The sequence below is a fragment of the Xiphophorus maculatus genome, chromosome 19 (assembly GCF_002775205.1).
Source record: "Xiphophorus maculatus strain JP 163 A chromosome 19, X_maculatus-5.0-male, whole genome shotgun sequence".
NCBI lineage: Eukaryota > Metazoa > Chordata > Actinopteri > Cyprinodontiformes > Poeciliidae > Xiphophorus > Xiphophorus maculatus.
This window is the reverse complement of record NC_036461.1, coordinates 23,214,481-23,227,852: the sequence shown is the minus strand read 5'-3', so window position 1 is coordinate 23,227,852 and position 13,372 is coordinate 23,214,481. Positions and strand designations below refer to the sequence as shown.

The 13,372-nt window shown below is 41.2% G+C and overlaps 2 protein-coding genes across 5 annotated transcripts; one reads left to right on the top strand and one right to left on the bottom strand.

The window, feature by feature from the left end:
* Window positions 1–26: 26 nt before the first annotated feature.
* tmem206 (transmembrane protein 206) lies at window positions 27–6,276 on the bottom strand. The gene is made up of 8 exons (XM_005810674.3): window positions 6,069–6,276; window positions 4,919–5,033; window positions 4,577–4,786; window positions 3,260–3,414; window positions 2,343–2,485; window positions 1,152–1,293; window positions 967–1,074; window positions 27–872 (listed from the first exon to the last, which is right to left on the bottom strand). Exons 1-8 carry the CDS (start codon window positions 6,102–6,104, stop codon window positions 711–713), a joined length of 1,071 nt encoding a protein of 356 aa, XP_005810731.2. The 5' UTR covers window positions 6,105–6,276; the 3' UTR covers window positions 27–710.
* Window positions 6,277–6,304: 28 nt separating this feature from the next.
* On the top strand, window positions 6,305–12,093 carry nenf (neudesin neurotrophic factor). Of its 4 annotated transcripts, none has more exons than XM_005810660.2 (5): window positions 6,305–6,572; window positions 8,815–9,041; window positions 9,154–9,214; window positions 9,361–9,464; window positions 11,643–12,093. In XM_005810660.2, exons 2-5 carry the CDS (start codon window positions 8,901–8,903, stop codon window positions 11,817–11,819), a joined length of 483 nt encoding a protein of 160 aa, XP_005810717.1. In that variant the 5' UTR covers window positions 6,305–6,572; window positions 8,815–8,900; the 3' UTR covers window positions 11,820–12,093. The 4 variants fall into 4 exon arrangements, with proteins under 4 accessions (XP_005810717.1, XP_023208410.1, XP_023208409.1 ...); XM_023352642.1 differs by having other exon boundaries at window positions 6,306–6,572; window positions 9,154–9,184; XM_023352641.1 differs by having other exon boundaries at window positions 6,317–6,415.
* The last annotated feature ends 1,279 nt before the right edge of the window (window positions 12,094–13,372 follow it).

Genomic DNA, 13,372 nt, shown 5'->3' with positions numbered 1-13,372 from the left:
TAAATCACATTTGGAGACAATATTTTGGGCATGAAATCCAATTTATTTTCAGAAAAATGGAACTATATGAATGCTAAAAACTAACAAATTCATAATTTAAGTAAATTCTAACAATGACCACATTGATGTTTTTTCCATCAACACAAAAAGTGGAAAAAGAAAACAAAAATTGAATGAAAATAGAACATTTAAAAATAAAAAATAGAAACAAACACTAAGTTCATTTTTTGATAATCCCTTTTGAGATTATCTAGGAAATGTTTCAGACATTTTATTTGCAAAACAAAGAACATAGAAGAGAATCACTACACTACTCCCTTCTCGAATTATCTAGTGTCCAAAACTGTTTCTCAGTTTCACTGAAAAAAAAATATACAAAAAAACGTTTAAAGAATCTCATTTCTCAGCAACATTTCTGAGTATGTGCAAAGTTGTGTTCCCAGGAATGTTTAGAAATGCAACAAAATATTTCACTTTTATAAAGGAAATACAGCCAAGGAGAATTGGTGAATCTAAAATGCTAAAACGTAGCTAGCTCTGTGTGTACAAACTTTACATTCCAATCCTTAGTGTAAATTATTCTCCAATTATCAAAAATATATGTAAATAATTGTTAAAAAAAAAAAGCAGCATGTGTGATAAAAAAATCATTCATTTGAACGTTTCTCTTCATGCCAGCACGTGCGAGCAGAGTTTTCCTGCGTTGCGTTTTAGTTTATCGGGTTTAGCTCCCTTGCTTTATGCTTCAGGTGCCTCTTGCGCATCTTAATAATCCACTTTATGGTGAGCTTAGCAAAATTTGCAGCCTTGAAGAGAGCCATGAAGACGACACAGAGGATGCCGATGGAGCTCCAGGGATTCGCAGTCACGATCTGCACAGAAAGAAGCACGGCTGACTTGAACACCATCAGACTCACGTGTGTGGGCTATTCTGGCGAGGGTGATAATATCTCTGGGAAAACTTACCAGCCTGATTTCCTGAATGTAAGGATCTCGCCACTCAAAGACAACAAAGAAGAGCTGAACCGTCTGTTCTGATTCGGGCCTCTTGTCGTTGAATTTCACCACTCCCGACTAGAAGAAGAACGAACAAAAATCATGAAAACGCAGCCTCCGACAAAGACGTCTTCTTGTGTGTGAGCTGGGAGTACCTCTTGCCGAAACTCCACCGCTTCGCTGCGTCTGCCGGACGTTTTCACGAGAGACATTTTGACCCAGGTTCTGAATCCTCCAGAGAAGGTCCACATGGAGTAATTCCGCTCGCAGTCACTCATGAACGCTGACTTGTTCGCACTTGAGGTGCCAGGAAAGAGAGGTGACATGAGCTGCCGGATTCAGACTTGTTCAGCTTCAGACGCCTTGAGAAAGTATTTAAGCATTTTCACGTTTCATTGCAACTACAAACTTTACTGTGTTTCGTTGTCTGAACTTTGAAGAACTTCCTTTCGGTGGAAGACTTTCAGGATAAAAACTACGCGTAAGGTGACAAATATTTGTGGCAAAAATAGCTGAAATTCTCGAGGAAGACCTTTAGTGGATCTACTCTAGCCAGGCGACAGGCTGGATGGTTCCCTGGATGTTATCGTGAACAACTTTACGGTGAGGATTGGCGCCTCATTTCCAAAGTCCTTTCTCTTTTATTGCTTTAAGAAAAGACTTTATTGAACATATCACAAAACAGAAGACACTACAAATGTTATAAATTCTTTGAATAATTAAAGATACGAAGCTTTTTGCGTATTCGTTTTTGTTAAAAAGTTACCACTATCCTCTTGGCTGCTTCTTAGTCCTTCCTTAGCCTTTCGGTTTTTGTGTGTTAGCTAGTGTGACATAATGTGAGGAGATTCAAAGGGTATGAATACTTTTAGAGGCTGTGCAGCTCTTTGATCACACGTTTCAGAAGATAAAGATGTACTCCCAACAACCTAAAGGTTTAACTAACTTTTAAGTCAATTTTTACCTAACACGATCACTTCCCTGCAATATCCAGCTGACATTTTATTATCTGTGCCTGTTCTTTTACAGAGGTACAAACATTTCGACGTCAATGCAGTGATAAGGGACAGTTTGTGAGACGCACTGTTCAGCCAAAGGTTTACTTTGTGGTGATAAAATGTGCAAGAATTAACGCAGTCGGATCTTGTGTCAAAGACATTGACATTTTTCTACCTAACATACAAAAGCTTAAGCTAACCGATTGAAGAAAAAGCTGATTGCTTCAAGTTCAACATTGTATTGCAATACAATGAACAGATGGCCTGAAAACGAGCCACCATCGGCAAACACTTGATTATCTCCCACGGCAAACAAAGCAGGATCAATACTTTAGGATTCGTGCTTACCTTTCAATCAAGTCACTGAACTTCGCAAAGAGCATGTATGAAATGGCACTGAAGTCCTCCCGGGTTTCATTCTGGCTGAACTGCACGAAGATCAGCTCTTTGTTTTTCACGTCCGACGGGCCACGGACCACCACGGCCCGTTTCTGTGACACAGCAGGAGAGAGGACGTATGGCTGTAAATCAGCGGCTGCGGTTCACATAAAAAGAATTCAAACCACTTAAAGGGACAGAATTATGTGTTTTCATAGCACAGTCAAGTCATTTTGCTACCTTCAGTTTTTATAAAAATGCTGCATATTTCAAATATGACTTAAAAGAAATGTGAATTTAACGCCTTGAAACAGGGCCTCTGTCTCTTTAAGAAGCTGCTGTTCTTTCTGGAACTCCGCCTTCAGGAAGTCATCACAACATGGCTCCTCTTTTAACCCTGCAACAATGTTTTTACCAGCACCTCTCTGAGTTCAGTAGATATGAATTTCCACCAGGCATCTGCTAATTGGTGCTGACTAGTTTGGAGGAGCTGAGTGGGGGAGGTGGAAACTCAGAAGGGTGAAAACTGCAGCTCCTTGAAGGCGGGGCTAGGTCCACCTAGGCGTTTTGAACAGCTGAATGGAGACTAAGGGATTTCTCAAACATGCATGAAAGAATCAAAGCAACACTCCAGGTATGTTTTTGATGAGGGAACAACATTATAACATGATGTAAATCTAATTCTGCCCCTTTAAATGTTTTCCCACATTTTTTCCTATTAAAGCCACAAACTTCAAAGTATTTTGGGGGGATTTTATTTGACAGTCCCTCAAAAAAAGTATTGCATCGTCATCGAAGATTTGAAAATTCATGTTAAAAGTTTCAAGGGGTATGAATAAATTTTCGGGTCACATACGTTCCACAGAATCATTGCGTTCACACCATACCTGTTTGTGCTCTGTGAACGGCCCAAAGTAAGTCACCTCAGTGATCTCACAGTCCCTTTCCTGAGGCGTACCAGGGTCCACTAGAGGTGGGATGTTGTCATGGTAGTGATGTTTGCAGCTCAGCAGCTGAGCATCGTCAGGAAACAGAGCGATACCTGCTCAGAGACAGAAAAAAAATTTAAAAAATGCTTTGAATTTTTTACAGTTCAGACACTCGGATAGGACACATACTGCAGCAGCTTTAGAGCGGACTTACTTAATTTCATTTGATCTTTTACTTTCTGTTTGAATTCGTCTTATTTATTTCTTTTTTTCAGACGCTGCAGTTGTCTGGCGTTGTGCGTTTCAGCGCTGATGGTATGTAAAGTGACGCGATGCAATAAAAATGTGTTATATCCATGTTTAACACCTTCCCTTGCTCGTTATCATTTACACCGACTTGATTGCCGGTGGTGCTAAAAAGTAGGTGTGAAGTAAAGCCTTGAAGTGCCAAATACTCTCCGTCTCTACTATGTAAACACGTCTCACAAACTGTTCATTTTACCTCGACAAGATTTACCCAAAGGAAAAACGCTTTCTCCACAGGTGGAGACATAATTATCAGCCTGGATAATGGTTGTTTCTGTTGTCATATCACAAACACAATTCTCAGAGTATTTTATAAGCATTTTAGGTGATAAATCAACACGAAGCTGAGTATAATTAAGGATAAGCCTATACAGTTACAACCGTAAGTGTTATTGGTTGAGTGTCTCCACACATCTGGAGAGTGTTTTATTCATTGTCGTCGTCACAAAATAGCTCAAGCTCAGACAGTTTGCCAATCAATCTGTGAAGAGCTGCTACCAAATCTTGTCACAGACTCTTAATCAGTCTTAATCTGACCTGAACTTTGAGTGGGCCACTACATTGTGTGACCTAAACCATTCCTTTGTATATCTGGCGTTAGTGTTTAGCATTTGGATGGGTTTTTTTCAGCTTTCTTCAAGGATCACATCGTACTCAGCTCCATCCATGTTCTGCTCCACTGAAATCGGCCAGTAAAAATTTTAATCAATTAATTTATTTTGCATTTATTTATCTCTTGGACTTTGCATGTATGTCTCCATTGAAGAGGATGTCTCTGTATGCCTTTCAGTGACATGAACATGATTTTCTGGAAGGACGAATGGGGTGGCCCAACATTTTTCAAACGGGCCATGGCCCCCTGTGATCCTCCCTTGGCAGCACCACTGATTCTATCACCAATTTGTCCCAGTGCTCCAAAACTACCACGGCTCTCCTAATATTTTTTGTTTGTGCTGTTCTCATACAAACCAGGAGGAGAGAAGGAGTCCACTTCCTTGTAGCTGACCGACATGACAGGCTGACTGAGTTTGTCCAGAAAGTCGGAGATGGTCTGGTAGGCCAGGAAAATCGCCACGGCGGTCAGCACCAGGTAGATGAAGATGAGCAGCACGGTGAAGACGTTCTTCACGCAGGTTTTGCTGAATCTCCGCGGTGGACTGTTCCCTCCCATGTCATTCTCTGAAGTAGAATAAGAAAGAGCACGAAGCGACGCTTTGAGACGACCTGCTTCAGAAGGAATATACTCCATGATGCTATAAGTGTGTCTACTTTCCTAACGGAAACAGATTAAACCAAGAAACAGCCGCTTGCCTTGTCCGACGTTGCCGTTGGACTCCTCGGGCACCGTCTCCTCGTCAGCATCGTCGAAAGAGTCTTGAGACAAAGGACCGCTGATTTTGTCGTCGTCGTCGTCTTCATCGTTGAACTGTTTATTTACAAGAAACGGGAAAGCGCTCTGATCTTGGCGCAGCTTTAAATATGCCGAGTCACTAAACAGTTTATACGAATAACTCTGAAGGCCCGTCTCTGGGTGAAACATCTTCAGCAAGTTTAAGACTAAATCCTAATTGTATCTGCAGCTTTATATTGCTGCAGATACCAGACCGGACTTGTTATCTGATGAAATCAGCAGAGGTAAACAGAGATGAATGATTAGGTCTGCCACAGCACAAAAACATGCATGGGCTAATCAGTGTTCATTTTTGATTTATTATTTTCAACCGATTCCTAAAACCTTTTTTTTTAGGCTAAACATTTAACCAAACAAGCTGGGGCGATGTTTAGTCAACTCAGGGTTGGATTTGTTCATTCAGTTGGACTGTTTTGACCCAGCATGTTTCACAATGTCAAAAATGTACCGATGGATGAGCTTTTTTTCTTTTTTTTACTGTTACTTTAATGCAGTATTATTTTACCAGTATTAGTTTTGCCACAACTAAATAAGTACTTGATTTCTTTTTAAAGTAGTTCTGGAATGTATTTACATTGTGGTTTTATATTTTAGAAATATTTTAAATTGTTTGCTTTGGTTTATATGTTGTTGGGGGGTTTTCGTTATTCGTGTTAGGGACGTAAAGACTGTCATTAAAGTTTGAATTTTATTGAACTGAAGCAACACTATATATAAACTCCGCCAGTTTGTTACGCTGTTACAGCAGCTTTACTTATTCTCACACCGTTAATGAAGCTAAAGCTAAAACTACAGCAGAAAACATTATAACTGTAAAATTCATCACGGCGCCGAATGTTTTTGCCCTTTGAGTTTGAACAAAATCCGTCCAAAATGGCAACAGCTAAACAACGACCTGTTCGCTCTGTAGCGTGGTACTACATGACTTATGAAGCTGCACGCCGCTTTCAGCTCCAGTCGTCGGCAGCTCAGTCACATGACTCGACGAGAGTTGTTTGTGGAGTATTTGGACAAACGTGAAAGGCAAATAAAAGGACGTTATAACGTTACCTGTTGGTAGGAACTCCTGCTTCCCGTCCCGGGCATTCCTCCGCTCTTCCTCCCCTCTAACTGGAGCTGACGTAAAGTCCTGGAAGCTGTTTCTAATTGTTCACAGGTCTGTCTTTAAGTAACGCAGGCATGTTTAAGGAAGTACAACTTCCCAACCCTGGCGCGCGCGCGCTCCAGTTCACCGGTGTCCACTCCAACCCAGACCCCCCACTCACCCAGCCCCACTCACCCAGCCCCACTCACCCAGCCCCACGCTTCCAGAGCTGAATCCAGCCCCACGTCAACCGGCCTTGGTGATGATAACAGCGGCCCATCCCGTGATAACCAGGCTGCGGTACACTTTAAAGGTTGCTGTTTCCTTGACGTGCTTTTCTTGTTTCCTCCATCCTATCCTAAGTCTGGTGGAACCTATCGCTGTGTTCACATCCTCACGGGAATGTTCAAAGTTCTTCTTCTTCTTCTTCGTGTGAGAGGAGGGTGTGTGCAGAAGAAGAGTGAGAGAGTGTGAGTGTTTGTATCTTTTCTATCTTTGTTTTTTCTTACTGTTTTTTATGGAAGCCCGTTTCCGCCACTCTGTAAAAAAATTATCTCATTATAATACAAAATAATGAGATACTATCTCATTATAATGAGGTAATATCTCATTATAATAAGATAGTATCTCAATATAATGAGATAATACCTCATTATAACGAGATAGTATCTCATTATAATAGTACAAAATAATGAGATACTATCTCAAAATAATGAGATAGTATCTCATTATTTTGAGATAATTTATTTTTATTTTTTTTAACAGAGTGGCGGAAACGGGCTTCCATAGTTTTTCACTGGGTGTTTGTGTTACTTGTTTAATTGTGATTTTGTGTTAGTTTTTGTCACTTTTTAAGGGGTTTTTTGGGTTAGGGTGTGGCCGTCAGGCGGGCGTCTCAGGACTCCGTGGTGGCTGGTGGTGGGTCTTCCTCCACGCTGACACGGAAGAACGGCATCAAGGTGGGTGCTGGTGCTCCGTGCAGCGTGGAGGACGTTTGTTTGGCTGTGGGTGAGGTGATTGGGCACGGGAATATAAGGTCGGCAGCACGGATGAATGGAGCGGTGGTGTTGTTTGTATATAGTGGAGCAGGCTCAACAGTTGGTGGAGGTGGGCGTTTCCGTGGGGGATTTGTTTTTGCAGGTGTCGCCGCTATCACTACCGACAACTAAAGTAACTTTGTCAAACATGCCACCGTTCATCAGCGATGATTTTTATTTTATTTATTTTTTTGATTAAAGAACTGTCAAGGCACGGTAAGGTGGTGTCACCACTTAAAAAGGTTCCGACGGGGTGCAATTCACCTTTGCTGAAACACGTTGTGTCTCGTAGGAGACAAATGTTTATGATTCTAAATCGTAGAGATGAGGAGCTCGATTTGCGGTTTCACGTGAGGGTTGATGATTTTGATTATGTTCTGTTTGCCACGTCCTCTAATATGAGGTGCTTTGGTTGCGGTCAGGAGGGCCACATCATAAAAATGTGTCCTGACAGGGACAGCCCGCTGCTGCTGAGCAGGCGGGGGCCCCACCTGGTGGAACCCGCGGTGGCTGCGGAGGAACCCGCTGCAGACGGTATTGTTGAGGTGTCAGTGGTGGACAGTGGGATGAGTGTGTGTGAGGGAAAGGATAGGTGCACGGTAGTGTGTGTGGTGGTGAGGGTGAAAGTGTAGAGGGAGAGAGAGACGTTGTGTAGGGAGAGCAGGAGAAGGTGAAGGGTAATGAGGAGCATTTAGTGTGTGGAGATTAGGGAGGGAATAGGGAGAGGTGGAGGTAGGTGGGCAGAATGACAGAAGGAACAATGAGAGTCTGCACACTGGTTCACTCCTCTTGTCCTGTCGCAGGGCAGTTATTGCCCTGCTGCCAAAAAAGGGGAACCTGCAGGACATCAAGAACTGGCTCCCTGTGTCCCTCCTCTGCTCCAAGGCCCTGGGAAGGGCTATGGAGCAGGTCATCCACCGGGGATCAGCCCTATTGCGTCCCCAGCAGGTCCATGGTAGATATATTTATTGCTGTGAAAAAAAAAGTAAAGTTATCTTGCTGCAACAAGGTATAAATCCTTACTCGGTCATTTTTATTTACAGATTTATTTCCTCATTTATTTATTTATTTGTCGTCAGTCTTCCACAAATATCAACCTCTAAAATGTAAAATGATATCCAAAGAGAAACGAGGTAAATGTAAGTCAATGTCAAATTTATTATTTATGCGACACATTTAAACACCTTAAGTTTACTAGTTTTACAGTCAAATAACTGTGTAAGTGTAAAAATATAAAACATAACTACAGCAACAACAACAACAATAATAATAACCCTTAAAAGCCTCGTTGAGATCTTAAATCTCTTTTTCAAGAGGGACCTGGCAACATAAACGTTTACGTTTACAATAAACATCGACATTCAATCAGAGGAATCCATACGTTTAGTTTTAAAAGAATCAAAAAAATAAAATAGGGCGTTCGGTGGTGGCGTAGGGCGTAGCGCGACCCATGCTTGGAGGCCTTGAGTCCTCGACGCGCCCGTCGCGGGTTCGACTCCCGGACCCGACGACATTTGCCGACATCTTTCCCCGTTTCCTGTCAGCCCACTATCACATAAGGGACACTAGAGCCCACAAAAAAGACCCCCTGGGGGGGTAAAAAAAATAAGAACTCACATTATGTAGTTGATTGAATACAAACCTTTTCTGACATGAATTGTCACATTTCCGACAGTTCACAAACGCAACACCAAAAGTGTGACGAAGGGGAAGCTGCTGGATGAGTTTCCGCACGAGGTGTCTCCAAACAACGTCCCTGCCATGGCAACGACGCAGGTTTGGGTCCTGTTCGTGCTTCTTTCTGTGAGTTTAGCCGAAGAGGTTAAGTTAAATTACAAACCAGCCACAAAACCTGTGCGACTTTTTACTGAGGAGGAGCTCCAGAGATACGACGGCAGTGAGGTAAACTCCTACCGTAATAACTCCTCGGTTTCTCAATATGTGTTTATGAGCGCTCTGTTCAATCGTGATAAGGAAGGACTTGCTGTCCTTTGTGTTCACCTGTCTGTTTCAGGAAGGCCAGCCCATTTACATGGCAATAAAAGGTGTTGTGTTTGATGTCTCCAAAGGAAAAGGTTTTTTTTTTTTTTTTTAAATGGAGCAAGCTGAAAGAAAAAGAAACGTCAAAACCTTCTAAATAGTTGAGCCCAGACCAGTTTTCTGTCAGCCCACATTACAATATTTACTGTCAATAACGTGTCGTTTGTTTGGCTCGTTGCAGAGTTTTATGGTAAAGATGCTTCATATAACGCTCTAGTTGGGAAGGACTCCACCCGAGCCGTGGCCAAGATGTCCCTGAACCCAGCAGACCTGACATCAGACACTGTGAGTAACGCAGAAGGACCGGAGGTGCCACCGTCTTAAGTCTCCAAACCGTTTTCAGGTTGATATGCGTCCACACACAGAAGGATATCCAAGCCTTCTTTTGTTTCGAAAACAAATCTGCATTTTCATCCACTTTCAGTTCACATGAACGCACCACTCCATAATATGGGTTTGAAACAGTTTGTTTTTCACAATGGGGCTTTTCATTTTTCAAGAGTAATGACCACCAAAGCGTAACCAGACTAAAACTCATTACACACACCATCCCGAACTCTGCTTTCACGTGATCATATCGACCCCAAGCATTTTTTTATATCAGACGACAAAAAAAACTTTAGTAAAATGTAAGCAGTCTTCAAATAGTAATTTCATTGATTACATTCTCGTTTCTCTTCGCGATTCAAAGATGGTTTTATTTCAGCTACACTTAAAGGTTTTAGGCATAATTTTACCATATTTGACTATAAGTGCATGCTTTGACTAGGACACAGAAAAACCTTCATTTTGATGACAGAATTCATGGTTCCATCATTTACATCAAGTGGTCCAGTTTCCAAAGAAGCAAAGCAGCCCCTCACCATCACACTACCACTGCCATGCTTAGCCATCAGTGTGAGGTTTTTTTCTCAAGTATGCCAATTTTCTACCTGTTGTGTCTTATTAATCCTCAGAATATCAGGCATCTTTTTTGTTGTTGTTGTTGTTAAATGTGTCACGGCAATGAAAGAATTTTTCTATTCTATAAGTCAGGCAGTAATTTTTCTGAGTGTGGCTAATGTAATTTACTCAAAGGTGATTAATCACAGGTAATTTTATGCAAGCCAAGCAGAGTTATTGTATTTTCACACTGTGTTTTGTATGTTTGAATAATTTTTCCCACTAAATGAATGGAAATATCATCTGAAAACTGAAGTAATGCGTGACAAAAAAAAAAAAAAATGAAGAAGCAAAAACAGAAGAAATCTCAGGGGAAATAATTTCAAAGAAAGTGTTTTTTCTTTTTTTAGGTAAGTCCTTCTTTGCCACGATTTAAATGAAAACTCTCAGATTTGCTTAAATCGCAGCGATCTCAGCTTTGCTCCGCAGAAATAAATGACGTCAGCTTTATTGTCAAGAAGACAGTTGGTATTGTTCATCGCTTTGGCTTCACAAAGTCCATACAACCAAACTTTCCTGCTGTTGTCACCAGAACAGCATCATCATTCTGTGACTCATCGTATTCATTCAGATTTCTCTGGAGCAAAGACGACCCTCGCGTTTGTCCTCGTCAACAGCGATCAGACGTTACTCGGTGAAGCGGTGAAGGTCGGCGCTCCGTGGAGCCGACATGCAGCGGAAACCAGAAGCTTTTGTACACCTGGTCAAAAGACACACACCTGACGTTACATCGGGCCAAACCTCTCCTGTTTTAGGCCAGTTAGAATTGCTACAGTTATTTCTATTTGCTAAATGCCACAATAATGAGAGGAAGAACACGTCAGAAATTTGTTTATGAATGTCTTCAAAATGGGTTTTTGATAGAATTGCCTTTTGTGTGACTTGGGTCAAACCTTTTGGGTTTCAGTTCACAAGTCTGTGACCAATATGATACCATATGATTTGCTAATCTAACAGAACCATCTGCATCAAGATCATTACAAAGACCAACTAATATATTATTTGGCCATTTTCTTTCGAAGCTCTTTGAGGCATCAGGCATTGAAATAAACGTTTGAACATTTCAAAACAAATCCATCTTAAACTTGACGATATGGATCAGTATTTACATTTTGCATCTGTGTAATTGGATCGTTAATCATTGATCGATATCGATTGATGCGTTGTTGCACCGCTGGTAGAAAGGCGTCGTCACAGCATCATGCTGCCACCACCATGCTTCACTGTGTGGTTGATGTTCAGGATGACGTGGGTATCAGAGTAAATAGCATGAGTAGACATGCACACCACACTTTTCAGATATTTTTTCTTTATAACAATATTGATATTCATTCCACTTCCTTTCACAGATAAGCGACACGTTTTATTGGTCTTTCACAAAAATGCAAATGAAATTCGATGAAGTTTGAGGTTGAAATGTGATCAAATGTAAAAACAAAACAACAAAAACGTTCAGCTAGTATGAATAGCTTTGCAAAGCGCTGTAAAAATGTGTTTGTTTTTTTATCTCTCCGTGTACAGGCAGGACTCACGGAGGAGCAGCTCCAGGCTTTGGACAGCGTGTTTGAAGGAACGTACAAAGCCAAGTATCCCATCGTGGGTTACACCGCAGCACGTCTTCTCAACGCGGACGGAAGCCCCAACAAAGACTTCAGACCAGAAGACCAGCCTCGTTTTCAAACCAGAGATGAATTTTAATGTCATCTTAGGTTTTTGATTTTTTCCTCTGGTCAAAAAGTGTTCTGATCTAAAAGTTTTTATGATTATGTAAGATTTGTTCCCAATTTTCTTACTTGATGCGATCCCTGAGGGTTATTTGTCTTCTCTGTTTTGACAAATTTCTTGGGTCGTTTGTTTTTGCCCTGGTTGTTGCCTTAAAGACAGATTTTATTAGTGCTGCAGAAATCTACCAATATTCTTAGAAAATGTTCATTTAAAAAATGTGAAATAAACAGACTACTTCCTGACTGTCTGTGCGCTACATCCTTTTCTGTTTGTATTTGCATCACACTTTAAAAAACATAAAAAAACAACCTGAAACCACCAAAGTCATTTCAGCAGTTATTTGATCACTTTTCTTGCTAAAAGCGAAACAGCTCATTTAAATTGGTTCGTATCTTAAACTGCTTTTAAAGGGGAAGTATGACGTGTTTTGCAGCCAGATAGTATTATTTTATAGTGTAGTCAAGTAATATGTGACCTTCAGTTGTTCTAAAAATGCTGTATATATCAAATATCTACGGTGGCCGACAGGTGCAAATGCGCAGCAAAAGAGAAACATGCAAACAAAAAAAAAAACACGCGCACAAATTAAATGCGGCAAGCAAAAAGCGAATAAAATGCAGCAAACAAAAAGTGAGACGCAAACAAAAAAGAAGACACCCCCGAATGAAATGCAGCAAACAAAAAGTGTTGAAAACGGAAGTGCTCCAGACCACTAGGGGGAGTCAAAGAAAATAGTATTCATTTCTATGGGACCAGATGCAAGATTCAGAGAAAAAAAATTGAAAGAAAGTAAAGGTATCTCTCTGAATCTTGCATCTGGTCCCATAGAAATGAATACTATTTTCTTTGACTCCCCCTAGTGGTCTGGAGCACTTCCGTTTTCAACACTTTTTGTTTGCTGCATTTCATTCGGGGGTGTCTTCTTTTTTGTTTGCGTCTCTCTTTTTGTTTGCTGCATTTCATTCGGGGGTGTCTTCTTTTTTGTTTGCGTCTCACTTTTTGTTTGCTGCATTTTATTCGCTTTTTGCTTGCCGCATTTAATTTGTGCGCGTGTTTTTTGTTTTGTTTGCATGTTTCTCTTTTGCTGCGCATTTGCACCTGTCGGCCACCGTAAATATCACTTAAAAGAAACCTGACTTTGCAATTTAACGCCTTGTTAAATGGGCTCCTGTCTCTTTAAAGACTCCTGTTCATCCTGAAACTCCACCTTCAGGAAGTCATCACAACATGGCTCCTCTATTAATATCAACAACATTTTTACTGAGAAGTAGCTCACATAATGAGTTCAGCATTATACGATATGCTAATGGCTGCTGGCTAGTCTGAAGGAACTGAGTTGGGGAGTCACGGGGGAGGGCTGCTCTGTGAAGCGGAAGATTAGAAAGGAGGAGCTGCGCCTCCAAGACGGCGCTAGGCCCACCCAGACATTTTGCTCAGCTGACTGGTTGCCATGGTGACTAAAGGATTACAGGTATGTTTTTGATGAAAGGATAACATAACATGATGGAAAGGGAAACAAAAAAGTC

Excerpts from the sequence above, each read along its gene's own strand:
- tmem206 (XM_005810674.3), bottom strand. The coding sequence starts at position 6,104 with ATGCCCGGGACGGGAAGCAGGAGTTCCTACCAACAG. Across the intron at positions 4,787-4,918 it reads CAACGGCAACGTCGGACAAG|AGAATGACATGGGAGGGAAC; the intron begins GCAAGCGGCTGT and ends ATTCTACTTCAG. Across the intron at positions 2,486-3,259 it reads CGTTCACAGAGCACAAACAG|AAACGGGCCGTGGTGGTCCG; the intron begins GTATGGTGTGAA and ends GCTGTGTCACAG.
- nenf (XM_005810660.2), top strand. The coding sequence starts at position 8,901 with ATGGCAACGACGCAGGTTTGGGTCCTGTTCGTGCTTCTTTCTGTGAGT. Across the intron at positions 9,215-9,360 it reads TGATGTCTCCAAAGGAAAAG|AGTTTTATGGTAAAGATGCT; the intron begins GTTTTTTTTTTT and ends GGCTCGTTGCAG. Across the intron at positions 9,465-11,642 it reads CAGACCTGACATCAGACACT|GCAGGACTCACGGAGGAGCA; the intron begins GTGAGTAACGCA and ends CTCCGTGTACAG.